The sequence below is a fragment of the Pteronotus mesoamericanus genome, unplaced genomic scaffold (assembly GCF_021234165.1).
Source record: "Pteronotus mesoamericanus isolate MK-2021 breed Mesoamerican mustached bat unplaced genomic scaffold, CSHL_Meso_final scaffold_85, whole genome shotgun sequence".
Lineage (NCBI taxonomy): Eukaryota > Metazoa > Chordata > Mammalia > Chiroptera > Mormoopidae > Pteronotus > Pteronotus mesoamericanus.
The window spans coordinates 40264732-40290545 of record NW_026555329.1 but is presented as its reverse complement, the minus strand read 5'-3'; the positions used below and the strand labels follow the sequence as shown (position 1 = coordinate 40290545).

The 25814-nt window shown below is 41.6% G+C and overlaps 1 protein-coding gene across 1 annotated transcript in view; it reads left to right on the top strand.

The window, feature by feature from the left end:
* The window catches only part of LAMB4 (laminin subunit beta 4), a 70405-nt gene extending 46639 nt beyond the window's left edge, over nucleotides 1-23766 (top strand). Inside the window, exons 14-22 of the mRNA XM_054564459.1 lie at nucleotides 5116-5301; nucleotides 6667-6782; nucleotides 7375-7495; nucleotides 14866-15043; nucleotides 16133-16276; nucleotides 19702-19933; nucleotides 20381-20538; nucleotides 22449-22673; nucleotides 23522-23766. Of these exons, the coding sequence (XP_054420434.1) occupies nucleotides 5116-5301; nucleotides 6667-6782; nucleotides 7375-7495; nucleotides 14866-15043; nucleotides 16133-16276; nucleotides 19702-19933; nucleotides 20381-20538; nucleotides 22449-22673; nucleotides 23522-23766 (1605 nt within the window). The remainder of the gene's footprint in view (nucleotides 1-5115; nucleotides 5302-6666; nucleotides 6783-7374; nucleotides 7496-14865; nucleotides 15044-16132; nucleotides 16277-19701; nucleotides 19934-20380; nucleotides 20539-22448; nucleotides 22674-23521) is intronic.
* Nucleotides 23767-25814: the final 2048 nt, after the last annotated feature.

Below are 25814 nucleotides of genomic sequence, written 5' to 3'. Positions count from 1 at the left end.
GGGCAGCAAGGAAGCAGACACATATTGTGCTTATGTCTTTAGCTCATGTGCATGCTCTATCATCTTAAGAGATTCCACTTACAAGATAACTTCAAAGATAAAAGTATTTAACATGGTGACAGAAGAGCATTAAGCTAAGCATGGACTCTTTTGAGCCCAGGGCCCTGTGCAACTCCACAGGTTGCATGTCCATGAAGCTGACCCTACCCGTTTGCTTCTAGTTAAGTTCACTCCTTGCACACACAGCTTCTCCATGGTCACAATTCCTGAGGAAATTTACAAAAGCAAATCAGCCTCCTGCTGCTGCAGTTGATCCCAAGGTTGTAACTAATACTCACTATCTCCCTCCCTCCTCGCCACTCATTCTAGATTCCCCTCATCCTCACCTAGCACTTCTTGGGTGGATGACCTGGGGATCAGACCCTCATCCCTCCAGGGCTCAGACCCTCGTCCCCCCAGGCGCTGAGGCGCAGGTTATCATGCCCTTATCGGCCACATGTATGGGGCTGCCTCGGTGGCTCCCCTCAGCTGCCATACATCTTCTTTGTGTCCCCATTATACAGCAACAGCCCTACCAATAATGGGAGTTCCTTCCATGCCTGCTGGTCTATAGGGGTCAGGAGACCAGGTGACCATGAGCAGCCGTAGCTTCAGGGTTAGTGAGATTCTTTGTCCCTGCCCAAGAATCAAGACATTTAGACCCATGGAGCCTAATGTTGCAAGAACAAGAAGCCCAAATGCTTATGGTCACTGGGAGTGACAATAAGCTTGGCTACTCCTCCTTGGTCCCTAAACCCATGTTTTCTCCCTTTTGGGGACACAGCATTGCATAAAGTCCATTGGTTCAAATAGTAAATAACATTCTAAAGAACACTTCCCCATCTCACAGGGTGCAATTTCCAAGCTAGTAGAGCTGATACACCTTTAGGAGGCCCCATTCCACTGCCATCCAGGTGAGCATCTTCTGGACGCCATGGTTTGTGTAGGAGCAATGGCTCCCAAAGTCAGATGACTCCTGCTACACTTCTGCTGTAAATTGAGTCCTTAGGGCTGAGGAGATATTATGTTTTCTCACATTGGTCAGCCAGATACTCTGGGAATACTCAGAGATGGTGCTGACCAAGACCATGGAGTATCTGATTCTTACTGTGGGAGACCACATAACATCACCTTGGACCAAGGGACCCACTTCACTATCCTCCAATACCAGGGATCTGTGTACTATTTTGCAGAATATCAGGATGGCCCAGATCCTTTTGAGTTATACTGCTACAGAGAGCAGAAGAATTAACAGCATTGGGAAAGACCTGAATATACACTACTACCCGTTCCAAGAAAATACAAATTGCTTCCATTCCTTCTTTTTCATGGGAATGAAAAAGAACACATTTTGCATTTCAGTAGCGGCATATTATAGACCAGCATGGTGTTAATCTACTCTAAAAAGATACTCCATCTAGCGCAACAGATACAAGCAGGATTACAACTTGGTTGTTTGTTTTAAGTTGGTAATGGGAAAACGATGGGAACCACTACAGTCTTGAAAGCAACACTTTGAGGATCCCTCTGATTTGCAATATTTTTTAATTTACTATCTTGGCTTGGTAGGGATTTGGTGTAGGTTGGGCATGTCACAAGCTTATAGTTGGCATTTCCTAGAACTATAAGAGCTCTTACCCTAAAGGTGAAAGAATCAATGTCCACTGCTAAGCAGGTCCATACAATTACATATTCAGAAACTGGGGGAAACGATCAGTCTGTAGTTCAAAGGCTCATGAGGAACCCACTGTGAAAAGGAGCCAGGGCTCCATTTATTACCTGAGCATTATACGCCTCATACGCCTCTATTCTAATAGGGGGACCATGGTGGCACTTTGGGTACCTGATTATGAATATCAGCTCTGATTCTGTGTCCATCAATGCTTGGGAAAATCTAGATATTTTTTCCTTCCCCAATAGAACCAAGTAAATAACCATATATCTCTTTGGGAAATAAATGAGAGAATCACAATTAGTGTGGTGTTGAAGAGTCTTTTCTCATGGACACCTGGACTCTCATTTGGTCACTGGGTTCTGTGTCTGAGAAGTGGCTCAGATCTAGAACTTGGCAAAGGATCATAGATTTCCATTAGAGCTGCTGACCCTAGCCTTCTGCTAATTCATTCTTGATCACTTTTGATTATGAATATTCAGCAATAGTTTTGTTGACTGCTCACCTATCTTGCTCCTAGGAACACCATGTTCTATTAATCATTTCCACAGAATATTCCTGTAAGTCAAGCCCCCATGTCTCCTGTTCCAACCTTGCTGCTGGTATACTTACACCTATCTTGCTTTTGAGAATTAACTTGCTACTCAGCCTTTGATGGTCTGAGGTCCGCTTCTCCACCTTGATACAAAGGAGCTCAGCTTCATACTGGTTAATCCTAGCAGCCTACAGAGGATACCCAAAACTCCACTTCTCAGGGATGCTGGTGCCCCCCTCAGCAGTTCAGTCCTTACTATTTTGGTAATGGAATGTCCTCCAGATCTCCCCCCAACATAGTTCAGTTGGTGGGTTTTCCAGTCTTGTATCTTAGATCCATTCTTGCATGCCACTTCTTTGAGTCTTGTAGTCCTTCCTCCACAGCCTGCTATAGCAGTTCTGGCACTTCTTCTTCATTAGTCTGGGATACAGTTTTTGCCAAGCTTCTAAGAGCTACTCCAGCGACACATTAGATCTGTCTCCTAGGGCTCCAGGACCCTTGTCAGAGTGTTAAATCCTAGATCACTTGTGACCCCTGAATCAACAAACTCTCCTTAGCCAGTTTCATACTGTGCACCCTTGGCCTAGCACCCTCAGGATTTGAACCCAACAATTCTTTCCCAGTTTCTACTACTACATGTTAACCAGGTTCCTCTCAAAGATTCAGAACTGTCCCAGTCAGATCATGCTGGAACTTGGCCCTAATTATCAGGCAAGTAGTCAGAAGGCAGATCCTGAGGCAGGTATACATTTAAGGTTTTTACACTGTTTTCAAATGTGTCAGGTATTGAGTGGGAGTGTCTCCATTTTCCACTAAGAGTAAGTGGATAACTTCTACAGTCCAAGAGTGCTCGGGAGAGCCTTCGGGCTCAAGGTTCTCTTGTGTATCACCCATGTCTGAAGACCCCCACGGCTTCCCTGTGAAGGGCCTGACTTTGGCATAGGTGACTTACCTAAGCTGACAATTCAGCCTTCTCTGAAGTTCTATAGCACTTCCAGTTAAGCCCTGTATGTGGTCTTTATTTCTTCCCTCCTGTAGCTAAAGGAGATGAGAACTTCTTTAAATGCCACCAAGGAGGCCCTCTGATTCTCACACTTTGTTCTAAGTGGGTGACTGATTGCCCTGTGCTTGTCATTTTCTCTCATCAAAGCATCAATGGTCTCCAACAACAACCACCCATCTCCACAGTCCTTATAATAACTCTTTCCCCCATATCTCTCTGTGCCAGAAGTGTCACTCATGTCAGTAACCCCCCTGACCTCCCTCTCCCCTTTATGCTGCCCCAGTCCTCCACAGGCGACAGTTTCAGCAGTTGTTCTGCTACTGCACGCTGGGAACCATCGGCATGCATTCCTCACGGGGGTTGTCGTTGCCAGCTGAGCAGTGAATTATCCCCCTCCAGAAATGCATCTTATAATCTACTTTTAGGCACACTGGTACGAACTGTCTCATGTCAGGTTCCATGGAAAGAGAGCCTAAGACTGGATTTGGGTGCATGTAAAACTTTATTAAGGAAAGTTTTTGAGGAAACCTCTTTAAGAGAGTTAAGAAAACATAGAGAAGAGGGAAGGGTAGATGTTTTTCAGTTAAAACAAACCTTGGATTGAAGAACAGAGAGCTCAGAAGTAAAACTGCAGGCAAAGTTGTCCTGCCTCTTGAGACAAACAGGCCAGCCTTCAGCTGTGAGCTACCTTGGAGAGGGAAGATGGGGGTGGCGGGAGCATGGGGGGCAGCTCTCCAGCGAAGGGGAGCAACACACACAGCAACTGAGTGGCAGGTGCACCAACCAGGTAAAAATGACCTCAGAGAGGTACCTACAACATCCGCAATTATGAGAGTGTTTGGAAAATGTTGCATATAGATGAGTTTGCATATACCAGTGTCTATTGAAACCTAGGGATATAGTTCTTTATTCACATTTCTCTCTCCAGTGGAAGATTCTTAACTATTCTGTGGCAAGGACTCTGTCCTATTCATTTTTGCATTCTTAATTCAGAGGCAGATGTTGAACTGTTACTAAATAAACATTTATCAAATGAAGAGCAGTTTGGGGAGATCACAGAGCAATTTGAACTCCAAGCTAAGTATTTTGGGTGTGATTCTGTTGGCAGTTAGAAAGTTTGAAAGCTTGTTGGCAGCGGTGTTTAATATGTATTGGATTTGGGAGAGAATGGACAGAACAGCCAAGAGACTGTTGCAGCAATACAGACAAAAGCACCAAGAGGCAGAATTCCCATGGAGGCTGTGAGTATGGAGAGGCAGATGCAAAATCCATTAAAGAAAAATTATCTACAGGGTCCAGGTGGCCCCAGGCTAACATCTAGCTCAGAGCTTTTCAGGGATGTTAATCAATCAAGTGAGTTAGTTTTGTGCTTATCTGCCCCCAAGCAGATAGAAGACCATTTCTCATGTTTGCATGGAAGAAATATCTAAATAATAAATCCATGTGGGTTTTCTCACTGTCATTGTGCACATTTAGGCAAAACCCATGCAGTAGGCATGGTGATCTTTTCTTTCTCTCCATATTTTGGCCAGGATCCTACAGTCATATCTGAGAAAAACTCAAGGTCATCAATGTGGAATTTGCTCAATTCATGAGCACATGGAATACTTAAAATTAAGGTGGTTTCCAGTGTCATTGCTTTCAAATCAATCATTCTATCCATAACATATATTTCAAAGTTGCAGACTGAGCACATTATTCTTGACTGTATTCTGGACTGTATCCTGGGTGGAATTCTTTATCCGTGACTCAGATGGATCATATACACACAAGAAAATGCATTGGTTTCTTTTAATTTTTTTCTGAACTCTTCCAGGGCTTGATTGTCAGCAAAGCTATGTATAATACATTTCTCTCTGATTTTAGGGCTCAGTGACTTTTGGCCAGGTGCCTGCTGCTCACGTGGTCTTCCGAGAGCCAGTTCCCGGGACATCTGTTACCTGGACCGGACCTGGATTTGCCAGGGTTCTCCCTGGGGCTGGCTTAAGATTTGCTGTCAATAACATTCCTTCTCCCATGAATTTCACTGTGGCCATTCGCTATGAAGCTCAGGTATCCTAAGTCCAATGTATTTGGTGGTGAAAGTCTCAAAGACATTCTCGCACTAAGTGTTTCCATCCCAGTCTTGCTAGATATGTTTATCATAAAATGATTTGCAAAAAGTAGAACATCTGGAGAGCATTATACACCCAAAGGGTTTCCTAAAGATAATAAAGCAACATAGTGAGCCATACACACACACACTTTGCTCCAGGGAGAGAAGCTGAAGTTGGAGTTATCTATTTAAGGCGCTAGGTCTAAGGAAGTGGTGATGGAATGTTTGTAGAAGAATAATAAATAACTAAAATAACATAAATCCTTTTCTCCTGGTACTTTTTTTCCTAAAAATTTAATAAACTAACATGTGCAGAGATTCAGACTTAAGGGATGCAGAAGAGGCATTTATTTGCATTTGTATTTTCTCTGAAAGAGAAAAACTAAACTAAAACATAGGCTGCTTCTCTTGCCTCCTACAGCTACCTTATCCTTCCCCCACCTTTTGAGAAAAGCTAAGACAGAAGAGAAAACAAATTAGAAAAACACTTGGTCTAGAACAATTGTTCTTAACCTTTTCTTTGGTAATCTGAAACTCCACAGATCATCTCCCCTGAAAGGTATTTTCCATGGCTTGGTGGGGGAGGGGGTCCCAAAGTCCCTCTGGAAATGTTTGCTGTGTGTTACATGGCCAGAGCTGCTGACCCATTGTGAAACTCTTGATATGACATAATTCTGTAGTTCACACTTACAAATGAAAGTCAAGGGACTTCAGTGAGTATGACAAAGAAGTTGTTAAAAATATATACATATAAATTTTTCCATAGAGAGGGCACATCTCTAACAGCTTTAAAAATCTTTTCCAAATTGTAAGGCTTTCAGAGTATAGCTAATATGCATATACTATAAATATATATGTATAATTTTATACATATAAATATATCTAGTAATATAATAATTATTAAATCATATAACTTATATATGTAATAATATTAAAAAAAAGTACATATCCTTTTGTGAAGGATTCCAAATTTTTATTTTTGTTCTGTGATCCATCAACACGATTAATTAATTGATGCTTTGGGAGACAGAGGTTAAAGATAAGATACGTCAGGAGTACCAGGGTTTTTCAGATTCGTGAACTACTCCTACAGAGCTATGGCCAGAAACAACATTCCTCTACCTGGATCACAATTCAGACGCCAGAGAATTGGGCCTGAGAGTGAACCTCTAAGACTTTTTTCAACTCGAAAAATCTATTTTCCAAGTGAGCTACGGGTTGCAAATTCAATTCCATGCACTATTCACCAGGTACATATTTGTGCATCCAAATCAGATTCCCACATCGTCACAGTGACGTGCTTTTATGTCCTGCCTGTCTAGTCTGCTGCTGACTGGGTTGTCCAGGTTGCGGTCAGCCCCCGCGGAGGAAGCGAGCGCTGTCCGCGCAGGACCCCTCCGCAAGAGCCTCCGTCTTTCACCTTACCAGCAGCCTCCAGGTATGCTTCGGACCTATCCTCAAACATTGATGGTTTCCTAAAATGTTGTTCACCTATCAACAATTTATATCCAGGAACTAAGTTCAGAGAACGGATGTATTAAAGAGAAGTCTAAAGAATGTTCCTTTCCTGTTCCCCCCAGGGCCTTGAAATGTGAGAAAGGAAAAATGCAGCAAGAATAAGATTAAAACATTCAGCTTGAGTTATCTCAGCTGAGAGTCTGCGAGGTAAAAAGCATTTTTTTGAGGCCACTAATTTTGCCTCATTAGAGATTTGTGGCAAAATAAAACAGACGCTGATGAGATTAGCATGATAGATAAGATACAGGACATTTGTATTATCCTTTCCCCACAGCAGCCATGACAGCCCATGGCCAACAGTTTCTAGACTGTGCTATTTGCTACAACCTATGGAAGCGCCACGGAGAATGTCAGTGTGCATTTACTGTCTGCCCAACCCACACAGACCGCGCCTGTGCCCACAGTGGAGCCCACATCCGAGCACAGGTGGAACGCTACCAACCACTGTGGTCACTTTGGTTATATAACTGTCCTTTTGTCGCTGAATTTTTGCTTTATTTCTCTTAATACAGAATCATGCTGCTTCCCACACCCATCTGTTTAGAACCAGATGTACAATATCTCATAGATGTCTATTTTTCGCAGTCTTTGGAAGGAGGGTCCTACGCTCATTCACACATCCTTGTTGATTCTGTAAGTATCACAGAGCTTTGTGGGTGCTTCCTTCTAAACTGTGCTCTATTATAGTTCTACTTTTAGACTCTCTGGTGACATGTTTCCTGGGAAGTGTAAATGTATTTGTTTAATAATGAAAGTCAGCTATTCTCTATAAAAGTTACTTAATAATAATTGCAGATCTTACAGATCAGTATGTGCCAGTGCCAGTAATGGTTTGAAGTATTTTACATACTCTATTCAGTCTCATGAAGTCAACGATTCTGTAAGGTAGGTACTCCTATTATCCTCACTTACAGGTGACAGCACTGATGCACAGGGCCACAGAGCTAGTAGTGAGGAGCTGGAATCAGAGCCAGACTGCCTGGCTCCAGAGTCCCGCTCTGAGGCACGACAACACACCGGCATTCCAGAGGCCTTAAAGAGAAACCCCGCCACTTTAATTATCATCATCTTACAAGTTCCCGTTTATTCATATTATGCTTTTATGTTGTAATCAGAGCACTCACACAAGTATGCATATGGACATATTTCACTTTGCATTATACCATAAACGTTTTCTCAACATGTTTATGTAGCCTTATTTTTAGGAACTATGCATTGTATTTCTTTGAGTGACTTTTTAAATTTTTACTTTTCAATTAGGGTTTACACTCGATATTATTTTATATTAGTTTCAGGGTACGGCAGAGCGGTTAGATAATCATATACTTTACAAAGTGGTCCTCCTTATATTTCCAGTACCTACCTGGCACCATACATAGTTATTATAATATTATTGACTATATTCACTATGCTGTACTTTACATTCCTGTGACTATTTTGTAACTACCAATTTGTAGTTCTTACTACTTTCACTTTTTTCACCCAGCTCCCCAAAACCCCTCCTCTTCAGCAACCATCAGCGTGTCCCCCTTCTCTATGAGTAGGTTTCAATTTTGGTTTTTTGTTTATTTTGAATGACTTCGTTCAGCATCTTTCCCCCACCAGGCAGGGCCACAGGTAGTCCTTCCAACTCTCCCTCTGTGCATATCTTCACACTCAGGCTTGTCACTGGGCAGAGTTTGGAACTGAGTAATTTTACATAATTTACTTGTCTATTCCCCTACTTGTGAAATACTAGTTGCTTCTATTTTTCATGATGTACAGTTGGTACATATTTTTCAATGTTTTAAAATATAGTCCTATTTACCCAAGGTTTTATGGCTCCTGAAATAACTTACCAAATTAATTTCTGAAAGCTATTCTCCAGTTACTTTGCAGGATTATCAGTAATGTACAAAAGTAGCAGTTTCATCCCATTTTCAGCAGAATTGTATATAATTGTTTGGGATTTTTTTTTTAAGTAATTTTGCTTTTTTAAAATTGTATTTTTAAATATTTGTGAGAATCTTCTAATATCATGTTTTAATTGGCAAACTATGATCCACAAATTCTATTAGAACAAAGCCATGCCCTTTTGTTTACATTATCTACACCTCCTTTCAAGCTACAAAGGCCGAGCTGAGTAGTTGTAACAGAGACCAAAAATATTTACTATCTGGCCTTCAATAGGAAGTTCCTTGGCCCCTGATTTAATTAGCTGTATATCCATATTTTGTGAATTATGTCCTCAAAGTTCAACTTTTCACCATTGAACATTTTCAATTTATAACCCTGGAACTTTGTTATTTCACCATCTACTATAGAATTCTATATGAGGCAGGGATATATTGGATTTTATTTAACAAGGTAAGCTCTTATAACATCAAAAAATGTCTTTGTTTTAAGATTATTTTACTAAAGGCAGATTGCAAGATTTTGCAAAAATGGGAAGAAGGAAGGAAGGAAAGTTAGTGAGACAGGGAAGGAGGGAAGGAAGGAAAAACAGAAACAAGATAGCCAATTAAATTTGAATGCGGTATAAATATGTCCCAAATATTGCTCTCAAATATTGCATGAGATATACTTACCCTAAAAAAAGTATTCATTGTTTCCATGAAATTCAGTTTTAACTAGGTGATTTATACTTTCTATGTCAATTTTATCCAAAGGTAGCATAAAACCTGCACTGGAGGGCCATATAATATCATGGTGAGGTTCTACCATGTGATGGTAGAAATGAAGTGGAAAGTAGAAACAAACTCTTAAAAGGGAAATTCAGACTATTGTGATTCCCCTTGCCACACAATTTATATTATCTGCTGAGGAGTTTTAAATAGAACTGTGTTCCTGAACTAACAATTAAGTTACAAAGAAATAAAATCATATCCAATAGATTTCATTCAGGGGGAAAAAAGCTAAAAGTTAGGAGCTCAAGCAGAGTAAAGAAAGGGACAGGAGGAAAATAAGGAAGCCCTAAATCACAAAGGGATGTAATAATAATAAGAATAGTCATGAAACTCAAATTTGTAAGAGCCAACTTACCCTTCATTTTAAATCCATATCCTAAATATTTCTAAACTTCATAAACTCCAGAGATTATCACCTGATGCTATATTAAATGCATCCATCCAAATTACTCATTCATCACCCAGTCACTGAGTGTGTGGGCCAGGCACTGTGCTGGTTCCTGAGGAGTAAAATACGACCCCTGCCCTCTAAGAATTCTCAGTCTGATACAGAAGAGAGCCATGTAAACAAAATCATGACAGTGATGCTTGATAGATACATAATGTAAGTAGATAATTTGGAATTAACTTTAAAATATATCTATTTGATCAGTTTTTAAGCAATTATTCTTTTATATAAGCATGAAAACACTGAAACCTGAATGAGAATTCAGAGAGTACACTGATCTTGGCAAACTGTCAGAACCTGTGGAAGAGGCCATGGGTCCCTGCTTTAGGTCAGGTTCCTCAAAAGCAGAAGCTGTGACAAACACTAGGGTGCACCTGATTTATTGAGGGCAGGTGGGCAGGAGAAGAGGAATGAGGGGAATAAGAGAGGACAGGGGAAGAGCGAAGCAAGGATATGGTCTGCCCTGAAGCGGAGCTGCAGCCTCATCCCACAGGGAGCTTTGGAACAGGAATTATACCACAGAATTGGTTCCGCCTAGAGACAAAGTCATGGGCTTGTGTGTGCTCAAGTCATTGGCTACAAGCTCACCACCCCATTCCCAAGTGAGTGCATTAACTCCTGGACAAGGTGATGGACTCCAGTTTTCTGGAGAAGAGGACAGCTGCGAGCTTTTGGCAGCAATGCCACAGCAGCTGGCAGGCGGGAAGACCTGATCCATGCCCCCCTATATTTCCTAACGGAGGATGTCTAGTAGGAGAAAATCATTGGACATTTTATGATTACAGACTAATGCAGTTGTTTCTACACCATCAATTTTGCTGCTCTGGGAAGATACTTGGCTGTCTGGGGCTTGATCCTTTCAAAGTTTCTCTGCAGCCAGATTAACATTTTCATCTAAAACTAAGATGAATTACCTGGAAGACCAGATGAAACTTCTGTTCATCCCCAATGCCCCTTCCGCATAAATTTTTTTTTGTTGGCAGTATAGTGAAACAGTTAAAAAAAATTTTTCGGTTTCCCTGATTACAAGATACATGCATTCATAAAAGTGTGTTTAGCCCTGAACAGCGTGGCTCAGCTTGTTGCATGTCACCCCACAAAGAGAAAGGTCGCTGGTTCAATTCATGGCCAGGGCACATGCCTCAGTTGCAGGCCCTGTCGCAGTTGAGGCATGGGTGAGAGGCACCCAATCGATGTTTCTCCTCCACATCAATGTTTCTCTCCCTCTCTTTCTCCCTCCCTTCCCCTCTCTCTAAAAATAAGTAAATAAAGTCTTTTTTTTTTAAATGTGTTTAAAGTCAAAAATATATCAGGTATCCTAGAATATAAAACTGCCATTCTTCTTTCAAACTGTGGAATCAACTGCACCTGGTAAACATAAAGTGCTTAGAGTTTCTAGGAGAATTGAGTCATAGCATTGCAAAATTCTAAAGCTGACAGAGACTCTTGTTATTTGGTCCATCTGATACAAACTCTAAACTGGTTCAGACCAATCACTCTGAATAATGAGCCCCTCGCTGGCTGCCGTCATCCCCAACCCCAGCCCATCTGGCTTCCTTTGGCATCTCTCTCCCCTTGGCTTGTGTTTGAAGAAAGTAGAGACATTTAAGTATCAGCTTGAAGATGTGATACTAGAAATTTATATAAACGTCCTTATTGAACAAGTTTGTATGCAGCACATACTATAAATTAGACACTATGGGAGGCACAGGTGTAAACAAAAGAAGCTCCTTCCCTGCATGCCGAGGCTTGGTCTCTGAAGAGGAGATGCAGATGGTAACGCAGGATCGACAACAATGCGGTGTGTGTTAGGTGGTGCTAGGGGCCATGAGAGGAACCTGAACTGAAAGGTCAGTGCTGCTCAGCAGACTTCTCAGCATCACCTGACCCAGCCTCCCCTTTTCTATTACAAATATTTTGTAACACCCTTCACTACCTTGAAATGAAATCCATGGACATTATAGCCTGCCGGCACCCAGAACTTCCATAGAACATCAATGTAATGTACAATTGCAAGGAAGAAATAAAAGGAAAATAATTTATAAAGCAGTCACATGTACTGCAATGGGAGTATGCATAGGCATGAAGGCACCAGGAGACAATGAAGTAGGAGATGCTCGTACATGTAGAATCGCTGTATATGAGACAGACACAAAAGCAGGTGTGTTGGAAAATTATTTAACATGTTTTAAAAGCATAGAGTAAGTAGGGATTTCTTCTTCATGGATATTCAGTGGAACATTCAAAACCTACTGTTGAAGACATGAAATGATTTTTCTTTTTTTGAGAATGTCTATAGCATTTGTGACCCCCACCCACTAAATGCTAGTAATACCCCTCGCCCAATTGTGACAACCAAAACCACGCACCGTAATTTCCAAAATGCCCCTTAGAGTTGTCCCATGTTGACAACCATGAAGCTGAGAGGAATGAATTGAATGAATGAACAAGTAAATGAGTGAGTGCATGAAAAGCTTAGATTTTACTCTGAGACAATGGAAAGCCACTGAAGGAGGGCGTTATCCGAAAAAGAATTGCTCCTTTTAAAGGATCAGTATGACGATACAATAGAATGTTGATGAGGAAGGGAAGACAGGAGTGGAAGATGAGACATCTATTGGGCTGCCACTATGGTAATCTAGGTGGCCCTACTAGGGAAAGTGACAGGAAACCAAAAAGCAAAATGCACCCTAAACACAGTTAAGAGGTCAGATTGACCAGCCTTGTGATAGAATTGATGTGTGGGGGAGGTGGAGTAGGTGTGGAGCACTGATGACAAAGAGACAGAGATGACCTTCTTCAGTTCTCTACACGGAGCAGCCTGGTGGATGGTGGCATTATTTCCTGACAATAAGAACAGAAGGGAAAGCAGGTTTCAGGTGTGTTTGTTTTGCAGTACCTGCGGGACCAGCAATAGGCTTGTCTGAGCATATCTGGACAGATCGAGAGCCCACTATCGAGATGTGGGCAGGAGATGTAAATTCCCATGTCAGCAATCTGTACATAGTAATTAAAACACAGCATTGTCACGGCCACCTAGGAAGTGGGCTTGGGGTGAGAAGGAGGCCAATGGAGGAACCCTGAGGAACATTAAGGATGTGTAGAAGGAGAGGTACTGCATCGGCATGAAAAGTGAATGAGAGAGGAGGCAGTGGGATGGCAAAGAAACAATTTTTCAAGAAAACCGGAAAATCTTTAAATTCAAGAAAAATTGTCCTTTAGGGTCCATGGCCTTGTCTCCCTGTTCACCTGAGCTGTCAGGGAGTCAAACTGGGCAGCTACCTGAGGTCCAGGAGGTGATTTTACAGACGACAGAGACTTAAGCACATTTAAATGCCAGTTGAGAGACAGAGATTAAAAAAAAAAAAAGAATAACCCACAGAAAAGTGTCCTGAGGGCAGAGAGGACAGCAGTGAGACACTTCTCCCACTGGGATCCTTCTTCCCTGTCAACAGGAAGGGTCAAGGACAGGTGGTCGTCCCTGTGAGCCGGGAGTTTGGCAGGCAGGAGGTAGGAGGCTCTAAGTGCCTTGGCTGGGGTCTATTTTCTCTGTGAAGTGAGAGAAGTAAGAAGCAATGACACATGCTGAGAGCACAGGGGAAATGAGCGTGGAGGTCTGAGGAGTGGCGACACTTGGAAATAGTCGTCCAACGTTAAATTCCACCTTCTGCTGTGCCAAAGGACGAACAGATAAGGACTAGAAAGGGTTGGAGTTAAAAGACCATGGAAAATGGTATGAACAAAGCAAAAAGATCAGAGGCGACTTACCCATGCCACTAGGTCGTCTCTCCTAACATGATCTCCTGCATTAAAACTTATTTTTAATGCTGTTTTTCTACCAGCTGTTCAAAATGGCCAATGTGGTATGATTAATCTGCCATGCTAACACATTCTCTATTATATCATGTAATATGTAAATAAACCTTTCAAATAGCATTAGACTATAACTTAGATAAAATCTTCTTTAAACTACAGCTGTAAAGCTTTTCTTCACATAGATGTTAAACTATAGATGATTTCTCTTTGAGAATGAACTAATAATGCATTTTTCCCCCATAATAGCCATAAGATCTAAGCCAGGAATTCCCAAAATGCATCTGTGAATTACTGATTTTATGAGATGTTAGTATTACTTGAATATAGGACCAAATGGTTAAGTAAGTCTGAAAACACTGAGTTTAAAGAGCATCTTTCTTACAGGACTTCTCAGAGCCTTTGCTATGTTAATCTATTCTGTGAATCTCCAAGAGGCAGATATAGTTTGATGTAGAATGCCATTTTCATATGTAATTGAAAAAGACAAAACTCATAAAGAAGAGTTTTGTGGAATTAGAGTTCCACAGTAACACTATGGAATGCCCTCCGCCATGATTTTCTATTAAAAGTAGCCTAGTATAAGTCTCTCAAATCTAAGACAAATTTATTAGCAAATTATGAAATAGTAGTTAGGACAATTAAAAGATACAGGCTTATTTATTTTATTTGCCATTGGTAAATACATGAAAATATTTAGTTGAAGTATTCTCAAATAAGTTGAAAATCTTTAAATATTTAGTTATAAACCAGGGACGTCCAATCTGTGGCCCGTGGGCCACACACAGCACAGGATGGCTATGAATGTGACCCAACACAAAATCTAACTTTACTTAAAACATTATGAGATTTTTTTGTGATTATGTGTTGCAATGTATTTAATGTGTGGCCCATGACAACTCTTCTACTTCCAGTGTGGCTCAGAGATGCCAAAAGGTTGGACACCCCTGTAAATTTAAAGAATTGAACTGAGTCTCTTTTTAACCATTATTTCCATATATGAATCTGATTTTTCATAACTGGAATCTGAACAGCAGACAGTTGTATACATAAGTCTTTTCTTGTTATTTTAAAAGCTTGGTCTTCTTCCCCAAATCAATGCATCAGAGGATTTCTGCAGCAAACCGGATTTAGATGAATATCAGCTGCACACCTGTGTCGAAATTGCCTCGGAACCAGGAGCTCAAGTGCTCCCTGGTGCATGTGAAAGGCTCATCGTCAGCATGTCTGCCAGGCTTCATGATGGGGCAGTGGGTGAGTGTCCATTTAGTAGGTTCTACTGAAGCACTGCTACCCTATAAAGATGCTTTTTGGAACATGAGTGAATTGATTTAATTTATTTTAGCATCTATTGCAAAAACCAACTGCTTGCCCAGTGATTAGATACACAGAGTGGTCAATGATGTGCTGGAATCACAATGTGCAGCATAGAAACTGTATAGAAAGAGGAGCCATGCAGTAGGATTAAGATGCTAGCTTGCTGGAACAATAGCCCTAAAATATTTATTTAGAATCCTGGGATTTTAGATCTGGACTGAACTCTAAACAGCTTCTTTCATCCCTAAGGCTTCATTTAAGAAGTGAGATGATTAGGGTTCGAAAACATTAGGTAACTTGCCCATGTCCCTAAGCTATCGAGGGGTTCCTCACCCTCAGTAGTTTTGACATTTTGGGTTGGATGACACTTTGTTGTGGGGGCGGGGGGTGTTGTCATCTGCACTATAAGATGTTTAGCAACATCTACCCACCTGATACCAGTAGGCACCCTTCTCCTGGCTGCAACATCCAAAAATGTCTCCAGACTGTGTCATATGTCCCCTGGGGGCAAAATTCCTCCCAGTGGAGAACCTCTGCTCTGGAGTGGCTGTGTCTGCGAGAGCCTGTGCTTCCTGAGCTCCAGGCAGATGCTTTCTTCTATAGAAGGGCTATGGCTTCAGGGTATCTACAGCTTCAAGAAAAATATAGAATAAGAAAAATCAAAGGTGTAGTCCAGCACCAATGTAGATCATTAGGAATTAACATAATAATAATAATAATTACACTGGAACAATTAATTATTAAAACAATCTATCTTAAGCCTTTCATTAACTTAAATATTTATTATTATTATATTTATTGAGCACTTGCTACATGCCAATCACTGTCATAAATACTTCACAAGCCTTATTATCTTTAATCCTTATAATCTCATGAGACAGATCCTGTATTATCCTCCTTTAACAGATAAGGGATTAGGGACTGGAGAGGGACCACAGGAAAGAGAGGCCCACTAAACCTGCTAACAGGATGAGGTGTTTCTCTGTCACTTCCTTCACCTCAACTCTCTTTTTTCATTCCCTGTAGCCTGCAAGTGTCACCCCCAGGGCTCAGTCGGGACCAGCTGCAGCCCACTTGGAGGCCAGTGCCAGTGTAAGCCACACGTGTCTGGGCGCTGCTGTGACAGGTGCTCAACAGGAAGCTACGGTTTGGGGCATCATGGCTGTCACTGTATGTAGCAAAAAGCAGATGGGGGAAACACTCTTGTTCACAGCCTTGGAGTTTCGAAGGCAGGAAAATTGATGTGGGGAGTCACAAAGGGGAGGGGATTGGGAATTGGACTACATTACCCAGACTGTCTATGTAGACAAAATGTACTGAAATTTTTTCTGCTGTACTTCATTCATCCATTCACTGTGCAGAGCTCTATTAGGAAGTGTGTGTGATGATAAAATCATGGTCCATGCTTCTGGAACTTTGCAGCCTGTGTCAAATAGGGGTGGCCAGGTAAGAGGTGGGAACACCACGAAGGGAGTTGTCTGTATGATCTGGCATGTAAGCCAGAGGCTGGAAAGGCTAAAACAATACCAAGATTGAGAAATTGAGAAATGGGACAAAACTTTGACCAGGATATTGCACTTTCTGATGCTGGAGTAACAAACGGTCTTGGAACTCATATTATAGGTTACCCATTAATGAAGGCTTAGAAGGGGCTTCAAACACAGTGGGTAGTTCAGTTATCATGGCTGTCATGTTCAAGGTATAGAGCTCTCTGTTCACCATGTCAACCATTAGTGAAAATTGTGTCACCCGCAGAAAGCTGCCTTAGGAGCCGTGAAAATCACCAGATACATTAATTCTCCTTTCAGGTAGGGAAACCTACCTTTCAGTCCTGATTCGAAGCAATGGCACACCTTCCTGGTCATTGCCGGTCTAGCAAACATCACAGCAAACAGCTTAGGTCTACCATCACTTCTTTTTTTTTCTTTTTCTTTAAAAAAAAAAAATCAATTGCTTGACATACAGAAAGGAGCAAACATTTCCAGGTAGTATCCTGTCAAACAAATAAGCATCACATTTTTTTGTATAGGGAAGATCAGCTCATAGGACTCAACAATTTAGCAGAAAAGGGTTGAGCATCTACAATCTCATCAATCTATTTAAGAAAAAGAAAAATCTGGCCATCTTGAGAGATAGATTTAAGTTTTTTATTATTATATTTTATTGATTATGCTATTACAGTTGTCCTGATTTTACCCCTTTGTTCCCCTCCACCCAGCACCACCCACAACCTCAGGCAATCCCCACACCATTGTTCATGTCCATGGGTCATGCGTATAAGTTCTTTGGCTACTCCATTTCCTATACTGTACTTTACGTTCTCTTGGCTAACTACCTATTTGTACTTCTTAATCCCCTCACTCCTTCACCCATTCTCCCCCTCCCGCCTCCCATCTGGCAACCCTCTGGTAACTACTTTTCTCTTACTGCTTTTGAGATTCTCTCTTTGTCTTTATTCTTTGGCATTTTAATTATGTGTCTTGGAGTGGGCCTCTTTGCATCCATCTTGTTTTGGACTTTCTGTGCTTCCTAGACTCGCATGTCTATTTCCTTCACCAAATTAGGGAAGTTTTCTTTCACTGTTTTTCCAGATTTCCAATTTCTTGCTCTTTTTCTTCTCCTTCTGGCATCCCTATGATGTGAATGATAGACCTCTTGAAGTTGTCTCAGAGGCTGCTTATACTATCCTCTTTCTTTAGGATTCTTTCTCCTTCTTGTTGTTCTCATTGGTTGTTCTTTGCATCATTATGTTCCAAATCATCGATTTGATTCTTGGCTTCATCTACTCTACTGTTGTTTCCCTGTAAATTGTTCTTCATTTCAATTCGTGTATGTTTTGTTTCTGACTGGGTCTTTTTTATGCTGCTGAGGTCCTCACTAAGTTCCTTGAGCATCTTTATAACCAGTGTTTTGAACTCTGCATCTGATAGATTGCTTATCTCCATTTCTTTCAGTTCTTTTTCTGGAGTTTTGATCTGTTCTTTCATTTCCACCGTGTCTCTTTGTCTTTTTGTTTTGGCAGCCTCCCTGTGTTTGTTTCTATGTATTAGGTAGAGCTGCTTTGACTCCATGTCTTGGTTATGTGGCCTAATGTAGTAGGTGTCCCATAGGGTCCAGTGGCTCAGTCTCCCCTATCAGCCAAGCTGGGTACTCAAGGTGCGCCCTTTGTGTGGGCTAAATACACTCTCTTCTTGTAGTTGAGTCTTGGTTGCTGTTAGCAGATCAATGGGAGGGATTTACCCAGGCCAGTCAGTTGCAAGCACTGGCTGTGACCATTGACTACCAACCTCTGCTGTCCATGGAGGATCAGCTCTGCAGGGGCAGGATGTTGGTGCTCTGATGTGGTCTGTAGCTGTCCACTGGTTGCCCTGGCCCTGGGGTTTCCCTGCTGATGCAGGCCAAGGTCAGTCCCCACCTGTGTTTTTCCCGGGGACACCCTGCCTGAGCTTAAAAGCAATCTGGCATGGCTGCTACTTGTGCTAAGCTTGGAGATTCTCAGGTGAAGCCAAGCTGTGAATCTAACCTGGCTGCCACTAGGACTCACTGAAGCCAGATGTTGCTTGGTTGATAGGATTTAGGATCCAAGACCAACCATTCTTATGGAAAAGCAGCTTGGGTGGGCCCAGAAATTGGGAGGGGCAGAGCCTCTGTGGATCTCCAACGTGGGTCAGACAGTGTCAGCCAGGTTGATGGAGTCTCAGATATGGCACCAGCCTACCAGACCTGTGAGGGAAGGGTTTGGCAAAGAGACAATTGCCTCTGCTCCCTTGATGCCAGACACTTCAGTTTGTCCCTGTATACCACTGATGCCTTTCAAGCTGCTACCCCGGTGCTGGAGCTCGGAGGGAGTGAGGCTGAGTAGGTGAGTCCGTGTGTGGGTTCTTTAAGAGGAACTGGTTGGGGGTCCATAAATTTCTTCTACTGACTCCATCCCTGCTGGTTTTAGCAGCCAGAAGTTGTGGGGACTTATTTTGCTGGCACTGGAATCCTGGGCTGGGAGACCTAGTGTGGGTGTGGGGCTCCTCACTGCTGAGATATCCCTGCCGAATTTTTATCCATGTGGGTGTGGGACAAGCCCATTCCATGTCTGCACCCCTCCTAACAATATAGATAGATGTGGTTACTTTAATTTTGTAGTTGTCAGACTTCCATTCAGCTCGATTTATGATGTTCCTGAATAATGATTGTTCTATATTTTAGTTGTAATTTTAATGTAGTTGTGTGAAGAGGTGAGCCATGTCTGCCTACACCACCATCTTTTTTTTATAGTCTTAAAGTTTGACTCCCAAGACACATGAAAGTTCAAGTCATTAAAAACACATTACTTGTTCAGGTCCTCTGTATAAACAGCATTTATCAGACCCAATTGTTTACAATTCACTGTTTATTGAATGAATTGGGGAATTATTATTTAACAAACATTCACCTGGTACTCACTATATGCCAGGCTCTGCTCTAGGCACTTTAGAGACTCACTCTGTTCATCCTGTTTGGGATGAAATGGTAAGTTAAGTACTACAAAACTACAACTGTACCTCTCTCACCAGCACACCACTTGCCCCCGACCCCAACATGCTTCTCTTTGCTTTATCTAGCATGTCACTGCCACCCTCAAGGCTCAAAGGGCACTGTGTGTGACCAAATAACCGGACAGTGCCCCTGCCAGGAAGAGGTGGCTGGCCGCCGTTGTGACCGGTGCCTGCAGGGCTATTTTGGATTTCCCAGCTGCCGCCCTTGCCTTTGTAATGGATTTGCAGAGCTTTGTGATCCAGAAACAGGGTCGTGCTTCAATTGTGGGGGGTTTACAACTGGAAGAACCTGTGAAAGGTATGGAATTCATATGTGCTTTCATTTTTAAACTTTTTTCTTTTGTTCTGATCTCACAACATTCTCCAAAGAACCATTGAGTAGAAGCTCAACGATATTTAATGTAGAAAGATTGCTCTGGGTGGGGAAGATTGTGTCATTCCATAATCCGTCAAAATCTTGTTATAGGTTAGACAGTGTCTGATTAAATGAGTACTAGGCAATTGCCTGGCACCTTGCTTTTTATAGTCCTTAGATACAACATGTAAATTAAGTGCTATTATATTGAGTTTAATGGCTATACCGTGGGACTTTCGATAGCAAAAAAAAATCCTTTTGCAGAGCAAATAAGCATCTTCTAAAATACTGAGTTTTCAGAGTTGCACAGTGCTAATGCACAGCAAATTCACATTGGCTAACTTGCAGGCTTTTCCTGGGAACATTTTCCTGGGAACTTTTCCTTGACAGATGCATCGATGGTTACTATGGAAATCCTTCTTCAGGACAGCCCTGCCGTCCTTGCCCGTGTCCAGATATTCCCTCGAGCAATCGGTATTTTGCTCATTCCTGTTATCAGAATCCTTGGAATTCAGATGTAATCTGTAATTGTCCTCAAGGTTATGCAGGTAGGTAGTATACTTTATGGTGGTTGTTTTTCTTCCATTACACACTGTTATCTGAAAAATAATTACATATTAATAATTTATCTGCCTTGGCCAAATGAGTGTTGCAGAATATAAGTTAATGGTAAGAAATACAAGTTGGTAAATTTCTGCTTTACGAACAAAGAATTTGAATGACTCAAGAACCAATGACAATTAACTCATCCCACTTGACTATAAATTTTAATGGTGTTCTGGAAAACTCACTGACCAAATGAGTTTAAACCAGATTAATTTCTTTAAAATAAAATCATCACATGTTAAGATATATATGTGATTAAGTAAATATATGTGACATATTGTGTTGGCCAAAAAGTCCATATGGTTTTTTTCATAAAAGACATTTTTCATTTTCATAAATAACTTTATTTATTTGGATATTTTAAGTATGTAAGCTATCACTGACATGGTATAACATTAACTGTTCTCAATTAATGTCTCACTTTGATTGTATGGACTTTAACTGGTCCACCTGATGTGGAGCATTGCCCAGTGAGAAATCTCCAGCACGAAACTACACAAAACACTTTTGACATGTTCAATCAGTCACAGCACCTTCTCCATAAACTGTACAAATCCTTTTCTTTTTTGCATTTCAGCTGCATTTTTACCTTTCTTGAAATAATAAAGCATAATATGCCAAAAATGTCACTTATTTTCATCCATCTTCAATATTAAAATGGCTATACAAAAATTCACCAATTTTGACAAGTTTTTTAAAAGTGCACACTGATGACAGCTGTCGCAATACAATCTAACAAAATTATTTTGAACTAAGTTAAAGACAATTAAGTGCTACTAGAGCCAACCCAATATATTACATATAACATACACTATTAAAAAGTAAAAAAAAGAAAAAAATTTTACCAAATGCTTTCTTCGTATAATTCCAAACAATCAATTGGACTGGTATTTCACAGGTACAACTAATTTTTTCAGGGGTCTAGAAGCACTGATTTGGACAATGAAGAGAGACTACATAAGTTAATTCAATATTTGGGTTTGTTGCTCAGTCAACAATTTTAAGTATGAGTGTAAATATGTAATGCAAACAAGGGGGAAAATTTTTGAAGTTCATTTGATTTAATCACACTTAGAAAATACGGTGCTCTTATTTTCTTCAGTGATAATTACCATCATGATAATAAACTACATGGCTAATTTTTTTTATTATTTGTTACCTCTAAGGTTATACATTTCTCTATTTAATTCTTACCTTCTCTCTTATAGTCACTTGTCCATGTACACTTTGGCTTGGTTGGTCAGTTCTTAAGAGTTAAGAGCATGAATGGACTACCAGAGCATTTCTAAATGGGATGAACAAAAATGTAGAGAGTAGACCCACAGTTTGGGCACCTAAACAAGTTGTCTCATGGTTGGAAGGGTAAAGAGTACAGGGATGGTTTCTCCATAGAGTGCCCTCTTGCACTCATTCATCAAGGAAATTACTCTCACCAATCTTCACTTCTAGACACATATCTCAGGCTGCTGCTGTTTCACCTCTAGGACTGGGTGAGAAGAGGGGCTGAAACAAGCTTTGTGTCCGGAGGCACACAAGAGTGACTCTGGTTCTGTAGGGATCTGGGGGTCCTCTGCCTACAACTCTAGGTTTATAAGAAAGACTAGAATCCATTGTTCACCAAGGACTTTTTAGCTCTGGATTATCATTTTACCTTCTGATTGAATAATAAATTAAAATGAATGTTTTGTTTTAAATTAAAACCGTTTTCCTTATTCATCCTCAATGTGTGACCTCTCATTATTCCTAGAGGAGCCTAATTATTCTCTATTCATACCCATCTCCATCCCCTCTCTGCCAATACACACGCAACACCCCTCTGATCTCATTCCCTTTTCCCTTCCCCATCATTCAGGGAGGCAGTGTGAAGAATGCTCTGCTGGTTTCTATGGAAATCCAAGAATTTCAGGAGCACCTTGCCGGCCATGTGCCTGCAACAACAACATTGATGTAACTGATCCGGAGTCCTGCAGCCGAGTGACAGGGAAGTGCCTTAAATGTCTGCACAACACTGAGGGGCCAAACTGCCAGCTTTGCAAACCTGGTTACTTTGGATCGGCCCTCAACCAAACCTGCAGAAGTAAGTCTGTAAGGCTGCCAGGGGAAATGTGGCAGCAGAGTGGCAGCTCATGAATGTTGTGGCAGCTCTCCCATGCTCGTTTCAATCAGGCCAGTAGTGTCAGCACCCACTGGGTGATGGGCTGGGGCAGTGAACTCATCAGCAGAAATGGGTGCAGCTAGAGTATACTCACTGGTGTTACTAGTTTTCCTTTTCTGACTATTGCCTTTAACTCCTGCTCTAGTGGATTTTGAGCATTGTTTCTCAAGATATGGTCCAAGGTGCACTGTGCCAGAGTCATCTGAGGATGGGGATGGGGTATTAACACTCAGATTCCTGGGCTACACCCCAGACACACAGAATTGGATCTCTTGGGGTAGGGCCCAGAAATCTGCATTGTGACAAACTCATCAAATGACTTAAATGTATAAATAGGAGAATCATTGATGTAGAGGAGGACATAGGTTTAATTCTACGATAAATAAAGAGGAGAAATAAACTGCTCTTTTGTTTAGGAACTATCTCAACTATTTCGGTTCACCCAAGTCAGTTTAGTAAACGATTTGTTTTCAGATCTTGTACATAAATGGAACTCTGGTGAATGGCATGAGGGAAAAAGTGAGACTTGTGGTCTTCCTAAGTGTGAGCTCTTGGAACATAGTAAGCTCAACCATATGAAACTGCTGTTTGGGGAGATCAACAACAGTTGAATGAGTTAAACTTTTTAGATTCTTTGATAAATTCTGTACCATTGTAAGATGTTTTCTCGTTGAACTATTTGGAGAAATGATAATCCTGAGTCTAAAAAGCTGTTTGCATGGGTTGTTGAAAGCCAGCGTTATCACTGAATTTACTTCCTGTCATCTCAGGATGCTCCTGTAATCCTTCTGGCGTGAATACCACTGAGTGTCCCCCTGGTCGGGGAGCTTGCCTCTGTGACCCTGACACTGGCACATGCCCTTGTCTGCCCAATGTCACAGGGCGGACTTGTGACCGTTGTGCTGATGGATACTGGAACCTGGTCCCTGGCAGAGGATGTCAGCCATGTGACTGTGACCCCCGGACCTCTCATGGTAGCCACTGTGACCAGGCAAGATACTTTAAACTCTACTAAGCTTGTCTTGTCTATTTCCTGCCCCTTTTCTAGAATCAGCCATTTCTTCAAAGAGTGCCAGTTCCTTTTACTGGAGAATGGTATTAGAAACCAAGATCTGGGCCCCAGATGACAGTGCCTGTTTTATGTGTTCCCCCCACCCCTCCACCCCTCGTGCCTGCAACTACCAACAATGAACAAACTGCTGCATACCCGCATGACTGCTTGGCTTCCTGATTCATGCGGAACTCCTCATGTTCATGACATCACTCTCTGGCATGCTTCTTAGACCTTTGGGGAAACACATTTGTAGCAGACTCAACAAAGGGCACAGTTCAGGCATGGAGACTGAGGAAGCCTGTGAACCTGAAAGTCAGACGGCACTGGTTTAACCAAAGAGCCCTTATGACAAGAAGATTGGGGCAGCCCGGTCCATAGGGAATTCCTAGGGGAAGGCTGCTCTTTACAGTTACAGAACACTTTTCATTGGAGTACAGAGGAAACATGTGAACATTTAGATTCTCAGCTGTTTAAACAACTATGATAAATGTCTCTATCTCAGCCAGTAGGTGATTCCCCAGTGTATTCTTACAGAGAGATATAAATGTGCTGTCCAATATTTCCATCAACAGCTTAAGACGCAGATGGAGAAACATGCTTTTCAGATTTGCAGATATTGTGACGTTGTAAGCTAATGTGATAAAGACAGAACAAGAGACAAGATATCCTAATAGGCTATCTGGAAACAAGATGAGATCTTCACAGGGTCTAAGTCAATTTTTGCAATTGCGTTCTAAAAATCTGCATAAATACAGGGTAGGAATAATAACTTGGCACCAGCTCATGTGAAAAATATTTGAGGGTTTTCATATTGTGCTTCAAGTGATCCAGCTGTGGGATGGGCCGTCATGGAGATGATGCCCATTCAGGCTGGAGTAGGGGCGGGCCATACCCAGGCTCAAGGCAGTCATTGTCCCACTGTCCTCAGTACTAGCCAGGTGGCTCCACGAGCACTGTTGTCATTTCTGAGTATATTTTAAACATTATATTGACAAACTAATATGGGTCTAAAAGAAGCAACCAAGACACTAGATGGAACCATGGTCTTCTGTGGTGAAGGCTTGAAAGAATAGTGGGTGGTCAGCCTGAAGAAGAGCAGCAAATACAAGTTGAGAACGACTATGTATATTGGGGAAAAGGCTCTAGGAGGGAAGAGGAAGGCTGCCTGTTTTGTGCAGCCTATAAGGTGGGCCTCAGAACAATGGGAACAAGTTACAAGGAGCAGGTTCTACATTAGTGTAATAAAGCATTGCCCAACAGTCAAGGACAACCAGAAATATGGCAGCCCTCGGGAGCACCAACTTTCCCATAATCCTATATTTGAGCAGAAGCTAGTGGTTACTCCAAAGATGGGTAGAAACTTAGTAGATCCAGCTACCTTCTGAGTCCAGTTACATGTTCACTGGAAGGATACTGATGGAGTTGTTGTTTAAGAAGATTTGGACAAGTATAACCTAAGACCACTACAATAGAGATTTGCTTCTATATTTTTCTGTTGTTAATTTTGCAACCTTTTTGGTTTTCAAAAAGACTGGCCAAGAATCCAGTTGGAAGGGTACAGAAAAGGTCGACCCTCTCTCCAAAACAGAGTTAAATAACTGTCATTAAATGATCAAACATCAAGTGCAAAAAAAAAATGTTTTGTTGTGCAAAACACTGGTCCAATTGGGAGAAACTCCATCAGACATTCCATCATGGAAACATTCTTTGCTGAATTAATTGATGAATGTTTGTCCAGGTCTATAGCCTCTCTGTGTTTTGGGAGAACTCCAATAACTGTAGAGGAAAAGAATGTGGCCTGTTTCCCATTATGCGTTTTGTTTTCATTTACTTCTGTGTATGTTTCCCAGTTTGGAGCCACCTGTCCTTGAACAGCTGGAAGCAGGCGGTATATTCAAGAACCCTAAGCCAAAACACAGGAACTCCTGATCCTTGGCATTGCCAGGGGTCATTGCTGGCCGTGGGAATCATCCCTCCTCTGACTTTGCACAGCTGTATGTTCTAAATCA